Here is a 26171-nt window from a genome sequence, read left to right as displayed (position 1 = left end):
ATAATTATAATTCAAAATTGGAAAGTTTGATTGAGACAGAGCTTTAGAGAAGGTGTGAATAGTGAGAGAATATCTCACTCTCCGTCGTAGTTGTGATCTCGTCTTGCACGGAAAGCATCAGCTTGGCTTCTCTGGTCAGGTACTGGCAGCGGCGCTCCTCATGCTGAAGGGCTATGGCGATGCGCCGAGACAGGTTGTGCATGCAGCTGATCACTGACGGATCGGCGTTTGCCTGGAGATGCAAACRGACAAGCAGAACATGTCCTTTTTATGTTTGACGTTTTAACTAATTACATCCAATTTCTCTTTTGTGTTGCTCATGTGACTGGAAAACATTTTCAGATTGAAAGGCCACTGAAAGTAGAAAAACAATACACGTTTAAAAAAAAGRAAAAAAGAAGMATTTCTAGAATTATAAAGTACTTTTGCTTCTTTTTTAAGTGTGTTTACAGCACAGTAAAGTAAGCTGCAGAGCARGTATTATGGGCAAAGCATGACAGAGCAACTTTTCGCCTCTTCTGAGCCTTCCTGGAACTTGCAGAGAATCATGACTCAGCATGGGCTGGAACCGGGCTGGGCCTTGCTGAGCAGCATGATTAAGCAGAACAAACCGCCCTCTCCTCCCACAGTTCTCATGCTGTCACTGATAACTGAGCGTTATCAAACACACACAACCCCTCCCGTTCAAGGAATACCGATTAAAAGAAAACTAACTTTAAACGTCCCACCCACAGTCAGCTAAAATATATTTTTAAAAAGACTTGGTAAAACGAAGAGCATGAAAAGCCATATTATTACTTTCAATTTTCAACACAATATATTTCATATCGAAATATTTTATTAAAGATTTCCTTACCCTTAGGGCAAAAACAACATTAAACAAGATCATCGTAGGCATTTCTCTCTTAGGCGAGGGATCTGTTTTGGAAACCTGAAATGACAGAAAGCCATGTCTCTAGAAAGTCTATAAAATTAAGCTTTTCCAAAAAAAAAAAAAATGCATCTATTTTTTTTTGTTAAAATTTAACAAAAAGATTTTAACTAAGCAAACAAGAGCAACTTTTAAATATTAATAATATTATTATTACAAATAAATACAATTTTCTTTAACCAAATTTATGTTTACATTTACTGAATAGCTTGTCTCAAAAAAGATTTTTTTTTTACATAAGATAGAAAAAGATGCTATGATATCAAATATATATTTTTTTATTTTCAAAAGAAGAAGAATATGTAGAAGCCCAGTTTGCAAATATACAAAGATGGGTATAGACAAACAGAAACATTTGTGAAAAAAATTGCCGGATTTTTTATAATAGTGAAAACATTTTCTTTCTGTTAACAAAACATATCTGAAAAAAGCCCACCTCAGATGTAAAAAAAAAAAAAGTGAACTAAAACCCTAGTTCAATTCAAGGGATTATTTTATCACATTAAAGTGCATCGGAAGCTCTTCCAGATGTTTCCAGATGCCAAAGACTACAAAACGCTATCAAGAGCTCCAAATGTATCAAACACAGAGAAATCATGATCATTTCTGCATATAGGAGAGCTTTGTGCTGCTCAGTTTGCTTTTGCCTCGTCATCATTGCCAGAAAAACAGTAAAGATCTCAACAACACAGGCTGTTCAAAAAAGTACRGTAGCGGGAGATGATCTCTGATCTCTGGGCAGAAAACAAACCACACTGTGGTATGAGAGCTGAAGTAGAATTTTCAACTCTGTGAAACATAGACCTTGAAATTAGCACATACATTAAATGTTAATAATGGCAGTGAAGATGGCTAAATCCAAGAAAACTTTAATTTTCTCAATTAAAGTTTAACCCTAATTCAACTCTAATTCAGAATTCTCAATTAAAGTGTGAAAACCTTGATTCTTTGCTTCACCGACTCTATTTTTTCCTACCTGGATGAGGGGAGAATGCTGCAGAAGAGTCGGGTGACCCACAAATCGAACATTGTCTATCTTGAGTTCAAACTTCTTTCCACACATATCGTTCTTGGTGGCCAGGATGGTGGCCAGGATGCTGTCAGAAAACCTCGAGGGAAGAGAAATAAACTCAGTGAAAAACCTCGCAAACTGGGAGCAGCTCAGACGAGTGAAAAAAGCTCAGATTATCTGGCTATAATCCTCTTATTCCTGTTTATAGGATGGATCTGACTTAAAATAATTCAATAATAATAATAGTAAAATCTTATTTGGCTACTGTGAGGTAAGGAAAAGAAGAAGAGGTTTCCTGCGGAAAATAGTGAATGGTACATGAATGAGAAATGTGACAAACTCATGCTGGTTTGACTGATGTAACTCATGCTGCAGTCAAAGGGGATACAAATTAAGGTGTTAACTTCCAGAAAAAAAAAATTAAACACAATATGGACCTTTTCCACCACCATCATTTTAAAAAGCWATGAAAAGTATTATTCAAACTGCTGTAACTGATTTGAATTTCATCCTTATTTGCTAAGTCTACATGCTCTGAATTATCAGCGTACATTTAGACCGATGATTTTAATGCAAGCATGATTCATCTTCTGTACATCATTAAAAAGGAACGGTACAGAGATCGGGATTGGAGATTGATACAGGGCACAAAAACAGAAAAGATGGGGTGAAATAAAAGGACAGGGGAGGAGGTGATCTAGGGGAAGGAGAGGTGGTTCAGAATGTTTCGGTCTTACCCTGCTACCAACTGTTCGTCAGTTAGAGGACATTGCTCCCTGAAATGGGATTTGGGCCCCCAAAAAAGAAGAACAAAAAAAAAGCAAACAAAAGGAAAGATGCAACACACAGTTGGGCTAAATGCAGAAAATGGACATTAAAACAACCCCAAAAAACATGTGACACAGTGATGTAAACATGCTGCTCTGCATGTTGAGTCAAGTACATCTCACATACATAGTAATTGGTATGCTAGTAGTGGACATTGCACTTGATATGGTGAATTTACAATATCAAATGATGATCAAAATTTATGCTATTGCAGTTACTGTTGAATTTTTTTCCACATCAATATGTTTCTCACTCATCTTCACTCTTTCCCATCATCATCCATAAAATCTCCATTGTTTTAGGGCATCAATAGCAGTGAAGTATCCCCCCAGCCCCCACCCAATGTCCAAATACATTATCGGCATGCAGAGTCTGAATGCCTTGCACTTGAAATATAACAGCAAACCAAATATTGTATCTAGCCAATCCTGTGCAATTGTACACACTGACACTTCAATGTCAACTCTGATTATATATATTGTTCAGCTTTAAACTGAAGGACAGAAATGAAGATATTCATCTTCCTGCCCATTAAAGGGTCTCTTATCTAATCATCTACTATCTATTGAAAGACTCTCAAGTACAGATATTAGTTACCTACTAGAAAATATGTTATGTGGACGGTTATGCCTGTAGTTTACAACTATATCTTCACAGACTGAGCTGTTTGATATTTATTAAGGTGTTAAAACCAACAAAAATGACAAGCTGATGTCACCGTCTGTAAGGTGACAGCACAATAAAAATGAATAAAACAGACACTATAAAGATTCATGGGTTGGGTCCTGTGACTAGCAGGCAAGGTCAAACAACAGCTGAAAATGTAACATTTAGACTCATGAAGTGATGAAATTACATTTTCAATATTACATTTTCAGATTATCATGCACAAAATGTTTATTGTTGTGTGTTGCCTTTTTGAAGAAGAAAATGAAGAACAAACAATTTACCTTGAATCACCATCYGGATCTTCCAGAACATCCCCTGTGGTGTTCAGTGCATATGGATTACGCTGTTTTGCTGAAGACATTAAAGTATACAAGTAAAAAAAAAAAAATAAATAAAAATTTTTTTTTTCCCTTTTTATAAGATAAAGGATAATTGCAGAACAATGAATTAAATAATGTAGCATTAACATCCTAGAAATATGTCAAATAAGCTTTACAAWTAATTTACCAAATCCCAGACTATTGCTATAAATATATCACAAAAATGTAAATAAAGATTTTTAGCAACATTTCCAACTGAGATGGCTCAATAAAATAACACAGTGTATCAGGATGCTGCCCTGCCATAGAAAAACCTAGACACACCTCATGACTCAATAACTTGCATAATCATCTTTTTTCATTGTCTGTATGATTTTATCTGGAGGAATTTTGAGGTTCTCTTCTTTGCATTGTTTTAGTTTATTATATTTTGTGGGGGTGTTTCATTCTGCACCAGTCTTATATCATTAAGACACCACAACAATTCAATATCTTCCAGGTCTGGACGATCACAACATTCAGGTTCAAGTTTCCTTTTGTATTTGAGATTATTGGTCTATGARTGAAGCTGTCAGATTATCTCACATCTGACTTTACCATATACAAAGGAGTAATGGTTGAATCAATGGAATCTGAATTGAATTAAACATCAGACAAGCTAGACTGCACAGTTGCTTTACAACAGAAGAGTCGTGGGCTCAACTACAAGACATATACTACCAGTAGTGTACAACTGCAAATCGATAAACATGACAGTCATTGTTTGAGTTTATGTCAATGCACMAWCCTACCTGAGAGAGAAGACGGACAATCAGCTGCTCTTTGAAAAGGATACCGAAATAGAAGTTTGTTCCCTCTACTCCCAGAACTAACCAGGATGACGCTTATAGGACTGGTTTTATCCCCGCTTTTATGTCTGTTGTTTTGTGACTGACTGTATAGGGAGTTTCTGACATCTGGTGACTCGGCCGAAGGGCTTAGCATCATGTTAGCATTCTAAAAGTGTCCGCTAGCTTGATTTAGCTATAGCTCCTATCACCGTTAATGTGTGCAATAAAGAAACAAAGGTAACAACACTTTACAATTTACTTAGAAGCCTACATAAAATTGCGCAAGTATCTTCTAAAGATGTTGTTGACATTGTTGTGTGTTGCCTTGAGAAATGCCCGGCTGGAAACATTAACTCGGTTTTAAGTTCCAACCTGCTTCTAATAGTGCAGCATACTTCTTATGTCTGCTGACGAAATTCTTAAAAAAAACAATATTTGAGAGACAAAATTAAAACTAAAATAATACCAATACAAAAAATAAATAAAGAATTTTAATACGGAGATGTCATGTTATGAGCGGTACAGTATAGGAAACACTGCTGACTTGACAGTTGGGACCTTTTACRTAAAGAGAAAGTCACCTTCATTGGCATAGTTAGCTGTTCACSTTTTTAAATTTAATTAGTTTAAACAATAACGTTTTCAATAATATTCAAATTCATTCAATTTTATCTGGATTTTAATTAGGTAATGGCGGGATCAGTGTTTCCGCTAGATGGCGCTTTTCYCAGATATCGTTTATTTCTAACTTTTCCAACAAGTAGAGATTGTCGATGAGTAAAGACTATCTAGAAAATTATTACTTAAACGGAAMGATTAATTATACTGTATCTGCAAAATAGGTCAAGAGCCATATACTATTTTGAAAATGTACTTTGACATTTTGATATTTKTTATGTGACGTATGTAATGCTTTGTTTTAGCACTCATGTTGACCTGCAGGATTTTGGAGGATTATCATTAATTTCAGTTTGCCACGCCTTTTTACATCAAACGACCAAGTCTGTGTTCTGTAGTTTTTATASCTCAATTTACTAAAAATGTTAAATTATCATTGAATAAAATATATTTCCTTGATCATGTGAAGAAATTATATAGATATATTTAACCCCTTGCACTTTCTCAGACTGATATGTGTTTTAGCAAGTAACTTGAGTRGCACAAGCATATTCCTTCATTTTCTTTCATAAAATGTGTGGTCAATTAATTGGGRCAGACTTCCAAAGATMATTCTTTTCTATTGAATCTGCATATATACTTCAACGGAAAAAAATATTTAAAAAAATCAACAGACTGCAAAGCAGCTAAATAAAATTGAAAGCTACTTTAAACAAGCAATATTGAACAGAACCATAGACTTTGATTTTCAGTTTTTATTTGGAGTTTGCAACAGCTTCCAACCAGCAAATGGTGCATTTTAGAAACTTTACAAAAACGGTTCCATGTTAAAGCGTGCTTTATTTTTGCTTAGTGGTATTGTCTTCCCAGGGCGGAGACCACCACAGCCAGGAACTTCTGCCAGGCCTCCTGGAAACCAGGTGTGAAGACACTGGGGCCAAATTTGGCAGCCACAACCACTGAGATGCATTCAGCAAGAGTCTGAAATGAAAAAAAGTATTGYAAGGATGTTATTACCATTTAGATAAAAACATTAAAACTTGTTTTTCACCAAAGGAGCTTTGATAAAAAACTCAATGACGAGTGAGTTTACAACAACCGTACCCTGAAGTTGTCGGGATCCACATGCAGCTTCTCAGAGTGCATGACGCTCAGTTTGGCATAGGCGTTCTTGATGTTGTCCATGTTCTTCACTGCAGTTTCCAGTCCACTCATCACAGTTTTCCCATGCTTAGCCACTTTGGCATTTCCRACAATGGCAGCGTAGGTGGACAGGTTTCCGAAGGATCCAAAATGCCTCTGAGTCCAGGGATACACAACCAGAAGCCTGGTTCGAGAGACAAATTTCAAAGGTTAATACTGAATTAAAACATGTGAAACTGAATTCAGTGGCCTGGGTATGCTACCAGCTGATTTGAAGAATGTGTTAAACCTGAAGAAGGAGATGGATAAATAAATGAACATTTTATGAAGGGTCACCTGATCAGAGCTTGGGGTCCAATCTCACCCACGTCAATTTGTCCCCACAGAGTTGTGATGGCCTGACGCTCAGCATCTGTCCACTCGACCATGGTGATGAGCTAAATTTGTCTTTATGCCACAGAAAATGATTTAAATGCCTCAGGACACAACCCTTTTGAGRATGATAGTCTTAGAGCTTTTTATTAATTTCCCAGTGCCACTCCTCTCTGTTTAGGAGGCATCTRATTGGACAAAAGTCTGTGCCATGTTGGGTTATACCCTTAACAATGTCGATATGATCATCGGCGGGCTTTCTGGAAAAGGTTGATAAGAAGAAAATAAACATAAATGTTTTATATAATTATGGGTGACATTTTATGCAATGTTTTGTTGTTGTTGTTTTGTTTTCTGTGTTGCTGCTCTTTTAATAACATTCAAACAAGAAACATAACTAAATCTAATGAAAGAGTACAGATTCCATTGATGTTTCTTTGGTTACTGTATGTTGTACAACTGTGCAGAACAATATTTTAGCTTAAGAAGCTTGACATTGTGTATGTTCTGGGTAATTCTAACTATAAAATATTTTGGAAATTATGTCAGTGGCTACATGGAAAAAGAAATGCTAATAACAAATAGCATGCTTTCCTCGTCATCTATGTACAGAACAGAAAGAATGAGACATCAAAAGTTTATCAATGAAACAACTTGCTCCAATGAAAGTGATAAGATGGTCTCTTCACCGCCGCTCTGAGGGTTCAGTAGTTTTGATGGGTTGGTTATCATTTAATTCAGATGACCGCACCCATTTATATCAAACCATGCACTTTTAGAGACGCCGTATTAATCAGCAATAGCGTTTCTAACACTCGTAGGGATGTCACTGAGTAAATAACTCACCGCTACCCAATAAACTGTAGAGCCCTTAATGTCAAAAGGTAAAAGTAACCTGTAAAGGTATATCTTTCAGCTGTATGAGGAGGCCCTCTGAACTTTCATATGGGTTTCATACACATACATATAAGTTATTTCTATTACTGGACAGAAATGACTGATATAGACCATATTCTTCCTTGCATGTCTTTAATCAACCCATCACTGATTTTGGAATTTTGCTGAATTGCATTTCTACTAAATCCAACAAAAGACAAGTAGACAAGTCGTTGACAAAAACTCATAAATTGTTCCCACAAAGGGGCCTGGAAGCTGTYACATTCACTTTCTCTCCAAATATATATGTTTTTACATTGCGTAGATAAAAGAAGAGCAGCTAGAAAGGAATGCTGCTACCTGAAATCTAGAATAAAAATGGCAAAGTCTCTAGAATAGATGACAGAATTGTTATTTCACACTGATATTGGTTGTTCAAAAAGTTGGACATTTCACCTGTTACTATGAAGACAAGTAAAACCTTCATCTGCTGTTTTAAAAATGTGTTATAAGCAAAATATATGATTTATCTAGAGTGGGTAACATTTCCTGGTGTTGATCAAACACATTTAACATGGTTGAATATCAAATGTGTTTGTTTCTTTTTTTTCCTCTAATGAATGAAACCAATTCATTAAATGCAGTTATGCCTGTCTTACTTTTCTTCAATTGATTCTCTAAATATCTTTAGAATACCTTCAAATTATATGAATAACGTCTATTGGGACAGTCCTCGTAATATGCAACATTTCATCTATGTGGACTTGTATTTTTCCTTGGATGTGAATTTGAAAAATTAAAATAAAAAAATRCACTTTTTTAAACTGAAATAAAATATTGACAGACATGTGGTCAAAGTCAGGGAGTGGTTATCTTTTATCTCAAGAATTATAGAAACTTCTGGTAATTTCTGCCAAAGAGGAGGGGTCTGCATTTGATAGAGGGCGTGGTGCATTTTGGCTTGATATAAAACAAAGACAGTTATAAGTCGCCACTAACAGCAATTTCGTAGCAGAGTTTCTTTTCTTTCAACTTGGAAACTAGAAAGGCAGAAATGAGTCTCTCTGGAAAGGACAAGTCCGTGGTGAAGGCTTTCTGGGACAAAGTGTCCCCTAAAGCTGCCGAGATGGGAGGCGAGGCCCTCGGCAGGTGGGTTTTCTCTCTTATTGTCGATTTTGTTGTATTTTTCAACCATGTATGGTTAAATGTTTTATTCTTTAATCCGGATTAACTTAATCTCGTGTGTATTTTCTAGGATGCTGATCTCATACCCGCAAACCAAGACCTACTTTTCACACTGGTCTGATCTGAGCCCAGAGTCTGCACAGGTGAAGAAGCATGGAGCCACCATCATGGGAGCTATTGGGGACGCCGTCGGAAAGATCGATGACTTGTCTGGTGCCTTGTCCAAGCTCAGCGAGCTGCATGCCTTCAAGCTCCGAGTGGACCCTGCTAACTTCAGGGTGGGTAAAAGTTGTTAAGTTAAAAGTTAAAGCAACGTCAACATTTAAAAAGCTTCACGGACAATCGTAAAATGCCAACATTAACGTGTTGTTTGTTCCTCATGCAATAGATCCTCGCTCACAACATCATCCTGGTGCTGGCCTTGTACTTCCCTGCTGACTTCACCCCTGAGGTCCATGTCTCCGTTGACAAGTTCCTGCAGAACCTGGCCTTGGCTCTGTCTGAGAAGTACCGCTAAGATCCAGCCTCTCGGAGGGGGGATCGACTGCACAAAAAAAAACTGCATGTCATCCAAAAGAAAAATTCAACAACACCTTTGAGTTCAAAAGGTTGGCTGAATAAATTAAAGATACAATAATTGTCCACAAAAGCTGTGTCTTTTTTTTGTCTTTTGCACCTCACTTCTAAAAGCAATGGTTTCCTAATCTTCACACAAAAGAGTAAAATAGTAATTATGTCAAGTTGTGGAAATAAGAAATTAAACACTGAGAACAAACAATGTAAATTTAAACTAAATAAAGTCAAAGAACTGGTGAGACATATATATATTTCATTTATATATATATATATATATATATATATATATAAATTCATTTTCAGGCTATAAATGTGCTATCTGATGTCTACAACCAAATATTTTGTCATGAAAATAAAACAATTTATAACATTAAGTTAATATGGCGTTGGACTGTGTCCGTGTTTATTGTAAAATGATAATAAGCGCCGTAGCGAGTGCTTCTGCCAAGACGATTGCAGATGAGGATCACTAAACAACTCGCATTGCTGTTGACAGCTGGCTGTTATTCAGCGAGCTGTATTGGTAAAACCGTACAAAAAAAACCCGTTTGTGTGGTTCAAGATTAAAACCTATAAGTACACACTCTACAATCTTTCTTTTCTTTTCTTGAAATTGATGTTGATCTTTACAGTAACGTTAACACAAACCAGACAAGTGCTGGCTTCCACATTTAGTTGCTACTTCACTTACACTTTCCCTTTTCATGGCACCTTGTGCTGCTTATCTGCTTACTAAGCACCACAGAGTCAGGAGTCAGTCAGTGAAACTAAGGGGCTGCCCAAGTTCTCTCAAACATCAACAGTAGCTCCCAGGCTACATGCTACATGCTACATATATATATATATATATATATATATATCATATATATCAGTGTTGCTTCCTAAGTGGACAGTTTGATTTCACAGAAGTTTGATTTACTTGGAGTTATATTGTGTTGTTTAAGTGTTCCCTTTATTTTTTTGAGCAGTATATATATGTGTGTAAATTCCCTTCTCACCCTCCCCGGGTGGTCTCTTTCATCCTCTGAGCTCGGGTCCTCTAWCAGAGGCCTGGGAGCTTGAGGGTTCTGCGCAGTGTCTTGGGGGGTGACTGCCCCGAGGGCCCCGATGACCACAAGCACCACTGTTGTCTTCACCTTTTATATATATATATATATATATAAACATTCTTTGGATGCCATGTCTAGTGACAACTGCATGTCAGAGAATTTAAAAATCCAAAATTATGCAAAGGGATGCAGCTAAAACCTAGTTGTGCATGTCTAATTTTAAAATACTGTGAATCCAAAGGTGTATTTTGTTTTCTAAAATCTTAAGACAACAACAACATTCACAACTGGATTGGCTTTGAGAAACTAGAAAAACACTACCAGGTGTTGTTACACTAAGGTTGTTTAAGTTAAGTTAAGTTAAGTTAAGTTAAGTTAAGTTAAGTTAAGTTAAGTTAAGATAAGTTTTCTTAGACTCTTTTCTTCTTCTCTTTGTGTTATGAATGTGCTTGTTTTATATGGACATGATGCATACATCTATATCTAATGGACAAACATGTCTTGCATTCAGTCTGCAACCTATAAAAGATATTTTAACTTAAATGTTAAACTTTACTAATATGATTATGAATTTCATTTCTGATGCAAAGCCCCTGAAAAAATAAGCTTCTAATAAGTAGATAATACATTGGTTTAATGAAATACAATGTGGTCAGAGCTTTACAATTAAAATATGCAACAAGTTAGAAAGTCTGGAAACTGTGCTGTTAGACAAATAAAAGAAACTAAAGATTTGAACTATATTTTCCAAAAGCATCAAGTGTCCATAGGCAACGCATTACAGGTAACAGCACAGATAGATGAGGTTCAAGCTGCAGAGACAATGTAAAATGTACACTTCTTGCCCCAACCTCAGGGTTTGCAAATCCAGAAATCAACTTTTATTTGACACCCTGTCAAACTCCACTTGTCTGATAACTATGGGAGGAGAGGAGACTGGACAAAAGGAGCACATCTAAATACCACAAAATAAATAAATAACACAACAAAATCATTAAATGCACAGACTTTGAGCATGTCTTCATCCAGGACATCTCCTTCAAGATTGATTATGAGTCTACCACAGCTTATTAACTGAAAAACTGAACTTGTCTTTAGAAGTACGCTTGTCAATCCAAAGCAAATCAGTCAGAATAAACGTAAATGATAAATAAAGTTAAGAAAAAAAAGAGAGTTAATTCTTCAAAACAGTTTAATAGAACTAAGTTACTAAACTCTTTCTAAAAGTCAATTATGTTGTGCTCTTGCAGTATGCAATGTAAAGACTGAGGATAATTACGGATGTAATGGGGAGTTTTTTTCTAGGTGATAAAAAAATAGACTGGTCTAGAGAACAGACAAACTTGGACATAATAAAATCATTTTGTTACAGTCTGGAACATAAATGAACAAAGAAACAAATAAAAACTTAACTTCATACATCCAAACTTGAGTTGAACTTGTCATCCAGTTAGATTGGACGATAAGATTTTTACGAAGTGTGGCTTTACATGTGAAAGTAATTCAGTATAAAATACACGTCTTTTCTTTTTAAATATATTCAGAGGTTTTTGTAAGTTTACATTGTAGTCAAAAACAGTTGTTATTCAAGATGGAAAGACAAATCTGAATGTGTGAAAACTTATCATGATCACCAACCGTCCTGCAGTTTAAGCAATCTTTGCCTTTTAGTTAATATTCCCAAGAGTTGTGCACAGCCTGCGTTAGCAGACCAGCGCAAAGAATTAAACATTTACAGAATAAAATGTTGACAATTTGTAGTTTTCTCCCACACACAGGAACAGACAAAACTAACATTACCTTTCTTGGATGAATTCTCTTCTCATTTGTATGTGGCAACTCTTTAAGACTTTTAGGTTGTTCATACATGCATTTAAATACCTTAAATTATCCTAAAGTTTATTTTACTACTAATGTCAGTCAAAAATAACAAACGGACATTCGTGATTATGTGCCATGAGAAAGAAATTGAAAGAGAAAGATGGTTTTTTTTCTTAAAAATTATTCTTTTATTTATTCATTCAGTTTTGTAAGACACAAGGCTCTAGTAGTACTGCTTCCTCAGAGAGGCCACCACCACGGCCAAGAACTTCTGGAAAGCTCCCTGAACCTCAGGGGTGAAGGCTGCCCCCATCTGACCGGCTACAACAATGGTCAGGCAGTCTCCCAGGAGCTGCAACAGAACACAGCAAGGGTCAGAAAGYAGCAACRACATTAACACCCGTGGTGTAAAGACAAAAAGAAAACAGCTTTACGTTGAAGTTGTCGGGGTCCACTTGTAGTTTCTCAGAGTGCAGCACGCTCAGGTCCTTGTATGTGGTCTTAATGTCGTCCATGTTCTTCACAGCTTTCTCCAGACCTGCCATGATGACCTTCCCGTGAGCCGCCACTTTGGGGTTTGTTGTTATGGCCGCGGCGTTGTAGAGGTTTCCAAAGCTGCCAAAGTACCTCTGAGTCCAGGGGTAGACAATCAGACACCTGAAGAGACATACATTTGAAACATTTTGTTTGCAGATATTTCCCCCCCCCCCCCCTTTTTTTTTTTAATTCAGAAACATGAAGATGCAGCAAAGTCTCACCTGGATAAAGCTGCAGAACCAACGACATCATAACTGATCTTGGAGAAGATGTCCTGGATGGTGGCACGCTCGAAGTCTGACCATTTGACCATTTTGGAGTTTTTGTTTGCTCGCTCCCTTTGTCTGGTGTGGGTCAGCAGGCCCAGGAGATCCACCTTATAAACATCCAGCTGTGCTCCTCCCACAGTTATCAGATGGGAGGAGTTTTAGAGGAGCTTCTTGATACATCGATTTTAAGAACTGATGGGAAAACACCAAATAAAGCAAATAGTGCACAATGATCAAAAAAAGGTCTTTGATCATTACAATTATTTTATGACTGAAGCAACACTGTTTTATCTGGGACTGAGGACGAGATCAGTCATTGTTTCAGGGTAACTAACTAACTAACTAACTAACTAACTAACTAACTAACTAACTAACTAACTAACTAACTAACTAACTGAATGCCTCTGATCTGTTTCTAATGGAGATTAAACAATCCTGCCATGCAATTTTCTGTAATAATTTCACTGCATCACCATCTGCTTGAATTTGCATGCAGTTATTGCATGTTTCAAGGCATTTGTTACCCAGTATAATTAAGAGCAATTCATAAAATAGATAATTAAACAAGCATGATAATGAAAGAGTATAAAAAATAAATAATTAAACAAATGAATTCACGATCAGATTAAACAAGTGTTGGTTTGAGAGACAAACAGTAAATAAATAAGTCATTAAAGAGGCATTGTCATGATCTTGAAACATGGGGTTGCTCAGTCCAGCTCCAAAATAGCTTAGTTTTTAAATGTTAGCTAATACGTAATTTAAAATGAAAATAGTATAAAATATGCCACAATTAACCCAGATCAGCTTTCAAGTTTCACAACTAAGTTCAGCATATGTTATGGTGCTCTGCTTCCACCTATTCCATACAGACTTTCCATAACTTGAGGTTTTTGTTGAAGTGGACGGAAACAAATCACCTTGTTCTTAAATAAAAGTGTCATTCTAATTTTAGTTTGGGGGTTTATTGCATCTTTCGCTTCCCCCCACGATACCCTCAACAAGAAATGTATTTTTAAATGTCCTCTTTAGTGAAATTTAGACCAGAATAGAAACAACCCTGATCGTCCTGCAAAGGGGAAATTCAGGTGTAAAAGCAGCATCAGATCTGAGTTCAGAGAAAAAGTTCTAGAAGTTTTTAAATAATGAAAAACAGGATGAACAACCAACAATAATGTAATACTAGTAATAATATTATAACATAAAAGATACTGTGCAGTTATTAGAAATAGGAATGTCGGACCAAGGGGTATGCAACTGAGTTTGAGTACTTTTTTAAAAAATGTAGCAAAGAATCTGGTCATAAAGCTCTGGAAGCCCCGGTCTAAATACGCCTAGACAGGGTCATGAATATATAAAATGTGAAAATATCCATTATTTGCAGATTTTATTGCCCATGTTTTATTGCCTTGTTTAGACACATTTCACTCTTTCCATTTATGGAGGAATAATCAATAAAAAAAATGATTAGCTGACATCTAACAGAGCAAATTTATGAAGTATATGAGTAGACATATTCTTAAATATCTTAATTATTTGTATTTTGTTTTGCTGATACTGTTTGTGAACAACTCATAAGAATAAAAGTTGTATAAAACTACATTCTTTATGTTGATAAATTTAACTTCTATTATCTGCAGGCCAATTTTCTTGTTATTTGTGTAGTCACCCATTTGTAACTTGTGGTGTTTGATTCTTGCCTGGGTCCTCGGAGTGACCGTTACAGTTCGGTTTTGTGCTTATCTCGTATCTCGGCTGGAACAACTCTGGGTGCAGATAATCTCAGAGGTGACCAGGGTGTGTCCCTGTCCTCTTCCGTCTATAAAACCTCCTGTTCTTGTGCTGAAACTCCACATTCAAACTTAGCCGTCAGACAAGATGAGTCTCTCTGCGAAGGACAAGGCAACAGTGAAGGCCTTCTGGGCCAAGATCTCTTCCAATGGCGAGGCCATCGGCGCAGATGCTCTGTCCAGGTAAACATGGCTCTGAAAGAAGAAGCAGCAGCTACAAATATTGCATGTGTTCAAAGTGTTTGTTTTGTACAGGATGCTGGTGGTTTACCCACAGACCAAGACCTACTTCTCCCACTGGAAGGACATGAGTCCCGGCTCTGCTCCAGTGAAGAAGCATGGAGCCACGGTGATGGCTGGAGTAGCTGACGCTGTGGCCAAAATCGACAATCTGACCTCAGGTCTCCTGAGCCTGAGCGAGCTGCATGCCTTCACTCTGAGAGTGGACCCTGCCAACTTTAAGGTAAAGAGAAGTTTGTTTACTGCGCGTCAAACTTTGCACAAAAAGCAAGATTTTTACAGTTGGTTTTTCTCCTCAGATTCTTGCCCACAACATCCTTGTGGTTTTGGCCAGCAGCTTCCCCAAAGACTTCACCCCTGAGGTCCACGTGGCCATGGATAAGTTCCTGGCCGCCGTGGCTCTGGCTCTGTCCGAGAAGTACAGATGAACAGCTAATAAAGCAGGAAGCGACAGACAACGTGGACACCTTGTTTTGTCTGTTTTCAACCTTAATAAAATAAATAAATAAATAAGTAAAAATCTGAGTTAAATTGTCGCTTGTTGTTTGTGTTGTTTCCAATAGGGAACTTTTTTTTCACAAAGACTTCAAACTATGGTTTATGTGGTGAAAAGTCTAACAGATGTAGCCATATGTTTCCATGACTGAGCTGTGCAGTATCTTCATACAAAAGTGATTTGGAAAATAATGCATTCTGATGAACCTATTAAATATTTTTTATTTGTTTATATTTCTGTACATAGCTTAATGCACACTAAACTTCATCTTCAGTCAAATTTGGTAAAATAATAGGGCCTCAACTTGGATATTACATGTCAAGTCTTTGGTGAAAAAAATCTAAAAGTCTAAAGACAGAAAGGACAGAAGCTCACCAGCTATTTAGGTTCACATGCAAAAACTTTCGGTGGACACAGTTTGGCAAATGTAGTCACTGCAGTCAACTACGCTGAAGTCATAAAACGCTCTTGAAAAATCCCTGGTCATGATTTGAGAAATTACGTGACCGAATAGGCAAATCAAGCTTTACTGACGCTAATGAGTCTCCCCGTTAATTTCGGCACTTTAGAGTCGGAGCATAAACAGTCAGAATGTTTGTTTTCAGGCTTAGTAAGAGTAAGCAAAATGTTCAAAGAATAAACAAGAAAACCCTTATTGTTAGAGGAAAAGCTGATATGAGCTCAGCATGACCAGTTTCAAGTTATCCTCTCATTTAGTCAGTAAATCAGGTCGACTTTGAAAGCAAACTTTAACAGCTGCGCCCTGATCTCTGGACACAGAGAGAAAAAAATCAAAGTGGTAGAAACGTAGCATATCCCGATTACTACACCAATATGGAAAATACAAAATAGTGAGATTTTATTTTAGGCATTCCACACGACCACTATACACCACACAGTAATACACCACTGTGTGTGCAAATGAAACCGAGAGCTGGGGATTTAGGAAGCTTTACTTTTTGTATAAAATAACCCTTTTCCAAATCCAGTCAAGGTAGAGTAGATGGATACAGCACAAACAGTTAGCATGCAGGAGTTTTGAAGTTCTGGAAAAAAAAAAAAAAAACAGTTACGGTCACCAAAGATAATTTCATGAATTTATTCGCTTACAGCTTCTGGTGGGAACAAGTTAGTTTTTTAAAGCATTTCCTTCATCTGAACTAATTGCTGGATCCTGAACACAATGTCAAAATGGACCCAGTTGGCCAGTGACATGTCTTAAAAATTGTATTGTGTGAATCTTATTCATACTATTGTCTGAGCTATTACCTTTGAGTCTACTTGTACTAATGATTTGCCTTGAAATTATTAAGTTATTGTACTGAACTGAATTGAACTGAATAACTATTTCCTTTAATATTGTAATTAGCTTTACGTGGGTAAAAATGTGTAATAATAACATAAAAAAAAATACTCCAGCTTCTGAAAATTAGAAGGAATAATTTGTGGTCAATAAAATTAACTCAGCATAGGCCAAATATGCAATATCAATATCACTTATAAGGTGTGTTGATCAGCACATCGTGAAGGTGCAGACAGATTTGTTAACTTCTAAGTTGACATGAGGCTAAAGTGAAACTCATATGTGACTTGAAAAAGACAGATTAATTAAAACAACCACTTAAAATTGTATTAATTACTTTATTCAAACTGAAGGACAGAGAACATAAAGGCAGCATGTCTTCCGTTCAGCCTTTTTGTTCCAGTGTGAATTTCATCTGTACTTCTTGGACAGAGCCAGAGCCACAGCGGACAGGAACTTGTCCATGGCCACGTGGACCTCGGGGGTGAAGTCTCTGGGGAACATGATGGCCAAAACCACATGTTGGATGTTGTGGGAGAGAGCAGATAAATATAAGTCCAGCTGCAACGTACATGAACACAGCCGATCAAAAAATATGCTTCAAGAGCTCTGCTGAAGTAGAACATGCAGTACCTTAAAGTTTGCCGGGTCCACTTTCAGAGTGAAGGCATGCAGCTCACTGAGGCTGAGCAGACCTGTGGTCAGGTTAYCGATTTTAGCCACAGCGTCAGCTACTCCACCCATCACTGTGGCTCTGTGCTTCTTCACCAGAGCAGAGCCGGGACTCAGGTCCTTCCAGTGGGAGAAGTAGGTCTTGGTCTGTGGGAAAACCAAAAGCATCCTAAAAAAAAAGAAAAAATAACTTTTAATCTTTAGACAAAACTTTAAAATGTATGTTTTTAGGGTATTTACCTGGAAATAGGATCTGTGCCGATGTCTTTGATGTCTTGTTTTATTTTCTTTTCTTTTTTAGTCTGAACTTTCTGCAGGACTGTGATGACGCATGGAAATGGACACACCTAGGAGATATCTGTGTTTGACGTCTCACGAGCTAGATAGAGACAAAAATCCGTTTTGTCACACCGGCGCTGGAGAGCACGTTGACGTAAGAGTGACCAGGCTGTGATAACGAATCTTAACGGTTCGCCTTTATTGCAGCTTTTTAAGAAGAATATCTGTGAATAGAAATAAATGTTAATGCTATTTAGCTTACTTATGTAGAGATGTTCATCTGACTGTACATGTTTCATTGTTCAATCAGCAGCAAATATAAATCTCCAAAATAAAATGTACTTTTCGTGTCAAATGTATGTTATAAGTGTGTTGTTAACATCATTGTTATTGGATTAAAGGAAATAAAATTGAAAAGTTAAATTTATTTATTAGAATGTCAAGTTTAGGGGAGAGGGGGGGAATTAGAAAGTGTAAAATAGAAGTATGGGGATGATGTGGAGCAAAGTGTGACTCAGGGCCATTTGTGGCCCTCAGGCTGCCTTGTGTTTCCCCCGACTGCAATTCCAAAATTAAACTAACTCTGCCCACCATCACTAGTCGATGCTTATTTGGATGTTCTTACAAATCGTCTTTTAATAAAAACTCTTCTTGCCATCTTGCCATCTCTATAACTTCATAGTAAAAAGGGTGACATCTATCTAATGACTCTCAGCAGACCTTTGGGCACTCAAATCTTTGTTTAAATTAGCCAAATTAAACAAATGTTGTTGTTTTTTAAGAAACAGTGGCTAATTGTTTTTTTTTTTTAGATACGTTATATTAATTTTCTTATTTATTTTCAATTGAGCCTTAAAGAATTTACAAACGGGGCTCCTTTGTTTTTACCAAGATAAATATGTAAAAACCCTTTTTAAATTTTTTACTCTGTCAGGACTTCTGCACCTCCTTCTTATAAAAAGCTGGTCTATATAGATTTATTTTGGTGATGATGTTGACAAAAAGTTTAGAAACCACAAATGCTCTAATTATTTATTTCACAGGGAAATTAAAGCAAAATTATTTCCATAAAATTGGCATTTTCTTTCATCAAAAGCAGTTGTGGGTCTTAAATTATTTGCATTTCTTTTGCTGTGTGTGGAAGGAAAACTGTATTCTCTTGAATTTGGTCTTTTCTCTCCACCTGATCTCTTTATCAGATTCAAACAGCAGGGCAAGAAAAACGTTTCAATCTCAATGCTGAAGACGCCTAGAGAGACAAAGTAGCTCTCTGGTTTGAATTTAAGAGAATCAAATAATATAATCCTTCACAAATATGAATGAAAATAAGTCCTATTATTTTAGTCATGCTTAAAGAAATCAGAAAAATGTATTCTTTAAAAGTAAGTAACCCAAAATGGAGCCTAATCTATCATGTTCATGAAAATAACAAAAAGGTTTTACTCTGAACTTAATTTGCAACATTCTCAGCTGACTATGGTTGAATCTGCTCATTACCAGCTTAGTTAATTTTGTCTACAATACTGTATATTGTTCACATGTTGCAGAGCTTCTCTCTCAGAACCAATAAGGCTTTTACAAATAACATAAAGCTAAAGTTAAATATCAAGCAGAAGTTACCCCACCGTTTATTTAATCTGTATAATCTCAGAAGATCAATAAATCAATACTTCATCAGCTCTCTGCTCAGCTCCACCCATCTGATAATTCTGGGAGGAGCAGAACTTGGCTGTCTATAAGTTGGATCTCCTGGGCCTGCGGACTCACACTGGACAAAGGAAAGAACCAAACAAAAACTCCAAAATGGTCAAATGGTCAGACTTCGAGCGTGCCGCCATCCAGGACATCTTCTCCAAGATCAGTTATGATGCCGTTGGCCGTGCAGCTTTATCCAGGTAAAAAAATAAAATAAAAAATCAATTTTTTTTACCCAAAAATGTATTCATTTGTGGTTTTTAATTCTTTTTAATTATCTTTTTTTGTCTGTTCAGGTGTCTGATTGTCTACCCCTGGACTCAGAGGTACTTTGGYAGCTTTGGAAACCTCTACAACGCCGCGGCCATAACAACAAACCCCAAAGTGGCGGCTCACGGGAAGGTCATCATGGCAGGTCTGGAGAAAGCTGTGAAGAACATGGACGACATTAAGACCACATACAAGGACCTGAGCGTGCTGCACTCTGAGAAACTACAAGTGGACCCCGACAACTTCAACGTAAAGCTGTTTTCTTTTTGTCTTTACACCACGGGTGTTAATGTYGTTGCTRCTTTCTGACCCTTGCTGTGTTCTGTTGCAGCTCCTGGGAGACTGCCTGACCATTGTTGTAGCCGGTCAGATGGGGGCAGCCTTCACCCCTGAGGTTCAGGGAGCTTTCCAGAAGTTCYTGGCCGTGGTGGTGGCCTCTCTGAGGAAGCAGTACTACTAGAGAGCCTCAGCCAGGATCTGTTTCTTCTCATTTTTTAGAAGAAGGAGGCCATGAATGATTTGATAAATAAATTAGCACATTTAACAGATTCTTTTGTTATCTCTGTCTTTATTCCTCATTATCATGTTTATAACTTTCTTATTTAGTATGGAAATTAAATCTAAATAAGATGTCAGGTCATGAAGAAATACTGAAAAATCCTACGCTAATATTTTGATGTTCAAGAAATTGCTTCATTATTTAAATGGTAATTAATATAAAACTGGGTAACTTATATTTGATTAAGCTAACTTTCCTCAAAAAGACTGCTCTACGATCTTCACTCATTCAAATATAGACTTGTCTGACTTTGTCTACATGGATAAATCCCAATCAGTTAGACTTATTCAAGTTGATGAAAAGAAATTAAATGTTTATGTTGATTAGTAAAATTACAACAAAAAAAAAGAAGAAGAAGCTGGAAATAATTCCTCAATAAATCGAAACATAAATGCTTAGTTTCTTTTAGGAACTGAAAAGCAAAAAATAAAAAGGTTTTTGACCTGCGTTGTATCGGAAAAAAAATGTAAGTTCTTGTCAGTCAAAACCAGTTTGCTTTGTTCTAAACAAAGCTGAATATTTTTAGTGGTGTAAAAAAACCAAACAAATAATAATAAAATAATATTAAATTACGGGGTAACCAAAGATAGAGAAGGACATGAGGCACTAAAATTGAGACAATATCACTGAACCTGAATACAAATTTGACTGCAAGCCAACTTAGTGAATTTTTAATCTGAATTTTAGAGCTTTTGAAACACAAAATGACTAAATATGACAATGACAAAGAGGATTATTTGCAAGCTCACTATCAGCAGAGCATCTTTATATTTCTGCTGCACTGTTGTTGAACGGACAGAAGAAAAAAAAAATATTAGGACTCCTGAACATAAATTAGACTTATTTTTAGGTTTTCTGGTTATTCTGATTTTTGGATGCAACATTTTCTTTGTTTTTTAAAAGAATAATTATAATAATATAGGTTCATTTATATTAACTTCTGGGTAAATTGTTGCCACTTCTTTCTTAGTTGTTTTTATATTGTTTATTTCCTTTTAACTCTTCTTCCAGTTTCTTTTTAAAATCTGTTTGGCTGTGAACACAACAGTTTGGCCTCAGTCAGATTTTGCTATAATTGTTTTGTTTTGTTTTGTTTTGTTTTTGTTTTTTCTTGGGATTTGGTTATTCTCTGAGCAAGCCAAGCTCACAAGTCAGTAGTGGCATTAGGAGGTGACCTACTTGGTAAGACGGACAGCAAAATATCAAAGTGAAAATATCATGATCAGGTCCTTTGCTGACTTTAGGTCAGTCTGACTGTTAGTCAAGAGTCAGCTCTGAATACTTACGTCACCCAAAGAATTAGAGTTCAAGAAAGTGTGGTTTCATTTCATGGGCACACTGAGTAAGATATTTCATCAAAGAAAATAGTAACATTCATCTTCATTCGTTTGAAAGTCCCAACATTAACTCAGAGAGAAGCAAAGCATTGGCCCTCACCAGTAAAATATCAGCACTGTTTTGTAAATGTCTTTGTTGGTTTTTGATTCAAAGTGCAATTGGAAGTAATTTGTACACAATTAAATGCAAATAATTCAAGTGAGCATTTTCTTATGATGGCTTTTAATATTTGAACTACATTAACACACCTTAGATCCCCCCCTGCTGATTTTGTAAACAATTACTGTGAAATCAAAGAATGGGCCTTAATACAAAAAGCACATTTATAGGTTTAAGTACAAAAAAGAAACTAAAAGGGCACTGAGTCTTTTAGTAAAGAAGCAGCAGCCAGAAATATTTCCTGAAATGCATGCAAACTCGGTGCAGATCTGCAGAAAAAAATCTTAGCGTTGTACTGACTGATCAGTTTTTCACTCTACATCAGAATATCAACACCACAAAGTGAGATACATCACTCTTGTTTGTCTCTGTCAAGCAGGAGGCCGTGGAATAATCTCCAACATTCAAAACCTGTTTTCAGGGATGGCTAATGACTCGTTTCTTCTTAAAAATGTGGTCACAAAACTTCCAAAATGATCAAATAAATTACAGAGATAATTATCAAAGAGGATTATTACAATTATTTTGTTTTGGTTGGAAACAGAAAGATTGTACTAAAAGAACTTAAGCTCCAGCAAGAAAACTAGAGACATACCGAAACGCACAAAGTCACACAAAAACCCAGAAATAAATGACACTTTCAATGCTTTTGGTCTTTTATTTATATTCAGACTGTTGGGAGCTGTAGTATCATGTCTTTTATCTTCTCCAGGTGTCCAGTTTATCTGTACTTCTCGGAGAGGGCACGGGCCAGAGCAGCCAAGAACTTGTCCACAGACACATGGACCTCCGGGGTGAAGTCAGAGGGAAACGTGATGGCGAAGACCACAAGGATGTTGTGTGCCAGAATCTGTGAAAAGATGATTGTTTAAAATAATTGCAATTTTATTTTGCAAAAAGAAAAAGAGAAAGAAACAAAGAATGCAAAAAAATAAAGAAATAGAGAGAAGGAATATTTTACATTCCTACATACATATGCCATAAAAAACTAAAAATAAATCTTAAAAAGCATAACATAAATTAAATTTAAGTTTTTATGCTATCAATGTTAAAAGAAAAAAAAATAACTGAGACAGATGTGGAGTCTATTTTGAAATACAGTACTATAAGTTTAGTATAAAAAAATAGTAACTATTCTGGTTTTCATAAAAAAAAATAAATATCAAAATTTAAAAAAAAAAGTGAAATAAAATTCAAATAATAGTACATAAAGGTGTAGCACATATTTATTCATTTCGAAATAAATTAATGATTATTATAGAGCATCATGAAAAAGAAAAGTTTTAGAAAACTGCAATAAACTAAACTTTGGCATGAAAATGTAATAGTTTGTGCTAAAATTCAATTGACTAATGTTAAAAAAAATTATCTACAGTTTAATATATCAGGAACTTAATCTTTTTATTCCAAAGTTGCTCTGTTAAATCCATCGATGTGGCTTGAAGGGTGTCTTTACAGTCCTGACTGTTGATCACCAGTTGTACCTTAAAGTTGGCAGGGTCCACTCTCAGAGTGAAGGCATGCAGTTCGCTCAGGCTCAGGAGACCTGAGGTCAGGTCGTCGATTTTGGCCACAGCGTCAGCTACTCCACCCATCACCGTGGCTCCGTGCTTCTTCACTGGAGCAGAGCCGGGACTTATGTCCTTCCAGTGGGAGAAGTAGGTCTTGGTCTGTGGGTAAACCGACAGCATCCTAAAAGAATGTGAGTGTATAAATAAACCCAGAAAAGTACAATTCAGGTAACATCAGCGACATGGAGGTCTTTATTACCTGGACAGAGCATCCTGACCAATGTCTTCAGCCTTGGGAGCCACTTTAGCCCAGAAGGCTTTGACTGTTTCCTTGTCCTTGGCAGTGAGACTCATCTTCTTGGTTGATTGTTTGGGTTGAATGCCGCGATCTGTGGCGGGGGTTTTTATAGGAAACAAACAGGGCTTGGACAAGGCAGGGACACCTCCGAGATATCTCTGATTGGACGCCTTCCGAGCAAAGTGTTGCAGCTTAGATGAGATAAGCTGTAAACAGAATCGATAGATGGGCTCTGAGTGAGGAGCAGCTCAGTGTAACCTCTACAAAATACACAGGCTTCACTTTGAACTTCTCATTAAATGTGAAACAGTACTTCTTTTTTTCTTCACTGTGATCAAGTTGAAAATTTAAACAAGTGAAGTGATTGTTTTAGAATTGTATCATCTTTTAGTTAAGTGTGTCTTTTGTACATTTTAATTTTAAATACACACGGCTTTTAGCACTTTGGAAAACACATACAACTAAAACAAAAATTATAGATGTCACAAGCTATGTGATCTAGTTTGAAGGGTCATACATATATTCTTATAAGGTCAAAATAAACTAATGACAACAGAAAACCCAAACATACAAAACCAGAGAGCGTGGACATATTAATGGGATTCGGTTCATAATTGTTAGAGGATAAATCTACAGTATTTTATCAAGGACAGTCCTGTGGTACTGATTTAAAATCTTGACCAATTTTTAATTCATTCCTGGTTATCAGTGGGTTGCAATATATTTTCTGATGCGGTAAAAGTTGCTTCCACCAAATATGTTTCTTCACTTATCTGAACTTTAAAAGGGCAGAGCCGCAGGAAGGGGACAGATAGTGGTTTACCAAAGCGGCCTCACTGACTGCTGTTCAAGCTTCAGTTAAACATTTCACTTCCCGCCTGTTTCATTTAATTACATGAAGGTTTTTATTTATTTTTTTATTTTCTTATTTTTTGTCGAAGGCAGATTTTCTGCTGTTTGTTGATGGTATTTAACAATGTCTAGCTTCTACAGCCACTTTGTCTTATTCCCCAGTTTGTCTTATTTGGAACTTTCTTAATTTAAAAATACTACTACTAATGCTACTACCAGTAGTAGTAGTTGTAAAAACAAAAATTATTATTATTATCTTCATTAGTAGTAGTATTATTAATAGTGGTAGTAATTATTATTATTATTATTATTATTATTATTATTATTATTATTATTATTATTATTATTATTATTATTATTATTATTACAATTATGTATTATAACAAAACAACAATAAATGGTTGATATCAAGATAGATAATGATATTTGGAGGTCAAACGTTATTTTCCCACCTTTTTAATAGTTATCATCCATGTAAGTTAACATTAGAACTAAGTTAAATTAAATAAAGTTAAGTTAATTGGATTATTGTTTCCGTACTAATTTTTATTTTTAGGAATTGCAGTCTATAGCCAGTGAATATCAAAATATATTTATTTAAAAATATTAATATAAGACATTTTTAAAAATGCCATGGCAACAGATATTTCACTACGGAAGCCATTTTTGGAGCAAAATGTTTATTCAAAACTCAGTCTGAGACACTTTTAAAATTCTGCAACGGCGTTTTAGCGCCCTCTTGTGGAAAAACAAATGAACATAAAAACATTTAGAAATTTGGTAGCTGATTTTTTTTATTGATGGCTTCTGTCATGAGAAGTTTTTCTCTTAGAAGTTTAAATAGACTTGCAACAACCATAAAAAGTGAAAAAAATAACGATTTAAGAGACTAAGAGTAATTACAAACACCTTTGTTCATTTATGTTAGCTATTTATGTTTGTTTTTTCCTATACTGTCCATATGACCTATTGTTGTCATAAACTGTCACTGTGGCATTTTCAGACTCAAAAAACTTTTTTTTCTGCTGGCATAAAGCTTTTTTGTTCACTCTAACTAAGTAGAACTAATAACATGTTTAACAGCTTTTTAAGCCTATTTCAAATCAAAGAGAGAAAAGAAAAAACATTCAGTGTAAAATAAAATATCAAACATAAATACTTTTGGGTAAATCCTTAACATTTCATATGGTTATTGCTGGACATTTTTGATTCATTTTAATATCCAGAGCTTTTGTTAAATTTACTTAGTTATTACCTGAGTAATGTTTTAAGGACGCAAAATTACTTTCAGGAGTAATTCTACCGTACTTCTCATGTCTACTTGAGTAATATTATTATGAAGTATTTTACTTTAGTAAACCTTTTGGATACTCTAACTATGAAATGTAGAACAGCTGTTTTAACCAAAATCTTATGAGAGACAGACACATATTTATATTGAAGTGAAACCTCTTGTTTCTACACAAGCTTTGTTATTCTATCTGCTGACCCTGTTTAAAGCTGAAGAAGTTACAGTAAACAATAGATATTGACACGAGACGTACTATGCACTGTTCTAATGTATAAACGTATTGTTTAATAAGTTTTATAGTGAAAAGATGGAGGAAGGTGTTTCAGCAACCAGGAATTGTTACTTTGTGATTATTTATATGATTATGTGTGTGTGCATATAT

General features: G+C 35.9%; 8 protein-coding genes across 8 annotated transcripts in view; 3 read left to right on the top strand and 5 right to left on the bottom strand.

Annotated features, from left to right (window-relative positions):
• Positions 1–4954, bottom strand: part of nprl3 (NPR3-like, GATOR1 complex subunit) — a 9215-nt gene extending 4261 nt beyond the window's left edge. The window contains exons 1-6 of the mRNA XM_017306127.1: positions 4552–4954; positions 3722–3791; positions 2681–2719; positions 1908–2040; positions 857–931; positions 59–232 (exon numbers count right to left, since the gene is read on the bottom strand). Coding sequence (XP_017161616.1) covers positions 59–232; positions 857–931; positions 1908–2040; positions 2681–2719; positions 3722–3791; positions 4552–4747 — 687 coding nt within the window. The 5' untranslated portion in view covers positions 4748–4954. The remainder of the gene's footprint in view (positions 1–58; positions 233–856; positions 932–1907; positions 2041–2680; positions 2720–3721; positions 3792–4551) is intronic.
• A 991-nt stretch (positions 4955–5945) lies between these two features.
• On the bottom strand, positions 5946–6859 carry LOC103468709 (hemoglobin subunit beta-A-like). The gene is made up of 3 exons (XM_008415958.2): positions 6688–6859; positions 6313–6535; positions 5946–6189 (listed from the first exon to the last, which is right to left on the bottom strand). Exons 1-3 carry the CDS (start codon positions 6777–6779, stop codon positions 6058–6060), a joined length of 447 nt encoding a protein of 148 aa, XP_008414180.1. The 5' UTR covers positions 6780–6859; the 3' UTR covers positions 5946–6057.
• Positions 6860–8590: 1731 nt separating this feature from the next.
• On the top strand, positions 8591–9433 carry LOC103468708 (hemoglobin subunit alpha-A). Its single transcript, XM_008415957.2, has 3 exons — positions 8591–8748; positions 8855–9062; positions 9173–9433. The coding sequence occupies exons 1-3, from the start codon at positions 8654–8656 to the stop codon at positions 9299–9301; spliced, it is 432 nt and encodes a 143-aa protein (XP_008414179.1). The 5' UTR covers positions 8591–8653; the 3' UTR covers positions 9302–9433.
• Positions 9434–12435: 3002 nt separating this feature from the next.
• LOC103468710 (hemoglobin subunit beta-like) lies at positions 12436–13110 on the bottom strand. The gene is made up of 3 exons (XM_008415959.2): positions 12989–13110; positions 12665–12887; positions 12436–12582 (listed from the first exon to the last, which is right to left on the bottom strand). The coding sequence occupies exons 1-3, from the start codon at positions 13078–13080 to the stop codon at positions 12454–12456; spliced, it is 444 nt and encodes a 147-aa protein (XP_008414181.1). The 5' UTR covers positions 13081–13110; the 3' UTR covers positions 12436–12453.
• A 1804-nt stretch (positions 13111–14914) lies between these two features.
• LOC103468711 (hemoglobin embryonic subunit alpha) lies at positions 14915–15494 on the top strand. The gene is made up of 3 exons (XM_008415960.2): positions 14915–15009; positions 15082–15289; positions 15366–15494. Exons 1-3 carry the CDS (start codon positions 14915–14917, stop codon positions 15492–15494), a joined length of 432 nt encoding a protein of 143 aa, XP_008414182.1.
• Positions 15495–17276: 1782 nt separating this feature from the next.
• LOC103468875 (hemoglobin embryonic subunit alpha-like) lies at positions 17277–18108 on the bottom strand. The gene is made up of 4 exons (XM_008416254.1): positions 18102–18108; positions 17778–17856; positions 17499–17706; positions 17277–17426 (listed from the first exon to the last, which is right to left on the bottom strand). The coding sequence occupies exons 1-4, from the start codon at positions 18106–18108 to the stop codon at positions 17277–17279; spliced, it is 444 nt and encodes a 147-aa protein (XP_008414476.1).
• Positions 18109–19600: 1492 nt separating this feature from the next.
• On the top strand, positions 19601–20300 carry LOC103468714 (hemoglobin subunit beta-like). The gene is made up of 3 exons (XM_008415962.1): positions 19601–19711; positions 19808–20030; positions 20113–20300. The coding sequence occupies exons 1-3, from the start codon at positions 19620–19622 to the stop codon at positions 20239–20241; spliced, it is 444 nt and encodes a 147-aa protein (XP_008414184.1). The 5' UTR covers positions 19601–19619; the 3' UTR covers positions 20242–20300.
• A 2175-nt stretch (positions 20301–22475) lies between these two features.
• Positions 22476–23727, bottom strand: LOC103468712 (hemoglobin subunit alpha-1-like). The gene is made up of 3 exons (XM_008415961.2): positions 23608–23727; positions 23322–23529; positions 22476–22687 (listed from the first exon to the last, which is right to left on the bottom strand). The coding sequence occupies exons 1-3, from the start codon at positions 23700–23702 to the stop codon at positions 22559–22561; spliced, it is 432 nt and encodes a 143-aa protein (XP_008414183.1). The 5' UTR covers positions 23703–23727; the 3' UTR covers positions 22476–22558.
• Between the last annotated feature and the right edge of the window lie 2444 nt (positions 23728–26171).

This window comes from Poecilia reticulata, linkage group LG8 (assembly GCF_000633615.1).
Source record: "Poecilia reticulata strain Guanapo linkage group LG8, Guppy_female_1.0+MT, whole genome shotgun sequence".
NCBI classification, from domain to species: domain Eukaryota; kingdom Metazoa; phylum Chordata; class Actinopteri; order Cyprinodontiformes; family Poeciliidae; genus Poecilia; species Poecilia reticulata.
Note: the sequence above shows the minus strand (reverse complement) of the source record. Positions and strands in the feature narration are given on the sequence as shown.

Coding starts and splice junctions, on each gene's coding strand:
- LOC103468708 (XM_008415957.2), top strand. CDS start 8,654: ATGAGTCTCTCTGGAAAGGACAAGTCCGTGGTGAAGGCTTTCTGGGAC. Junction 8,749..8,854: donor GGAGGCGAGGCCCTCGGCAG/GTGGGTTTTCTC, acceptor TGTATTTTCTAG/GATGCTGATCTCATACCCGC. Junction 9,063..9,172: donor TGGACCCTGCTAACTTCAGG/GTGGGTAAAAGT, acceptor CTCATGCAATAG/ATCCTCGCTCACAACATCAT.
- LOC103468710 (XM_008415959.2), bottom strand. CDS start 13,080: ATGGTCAAATGGTCAGACTTCGAGCGTGCCACCATCCAGGACATCTTC. Junction 12,888..12,988: donor GGTTCTGCAGCTTTATCCAG/GTGAGACTTTGC, acceptor ATGTCTCTTCAG/GTGTCTGATTGTCTACCCCT. Junction 12,583..12,664: donor TGGACCCCGACAACTTCAAC/GTAAAGCTGTTT, acceptor GTTCTGTTGCAG/CTCCTGGGAGACTGCCTGAC.
- LOC103468711 (XM_008415960.2), top strand. CDS start 14,915: ATGAGTCTCTCTGCGAAGGACAAGGCAACAGTGAAGGCCTTCTGGGCC. Junction 15,010..15,081: donor GGCGCAGATGCTCTGTCCAG/GTAAACATGGCT, acceptor TGTTTTGTACAG/GATGCTGGTGGTTTACCCAC. Junction 15,290..15,365: donor TGGACCCTGCCAACTTTAAG/GTAAAGAGAAGT, acceptor TTTTCTCCTCAG/ATTCTTGCCCACAACATCCT.
- LOC103468712 (XM_008415961.2), bottom strand. CDS start 23,702: ATGAGTCTCACTGCCAAGGACAAGGAAACAGTCAAAGCCTTCTGGGCT. Junction 23,530..23,607: donor GGTCAGGATGCTCTGTCCAG/GTAATAAAGACC, acceptor ACATTCTTTTAG/GATGCTGTCGGTTTACCCAC. Junction 22,688..23,321: donor TGGACCCTGCCAACTTTAAG/GTACAACTGGTG, acceptor ATCTTTTCACAG/ATTCTGGCACACAACATCCT.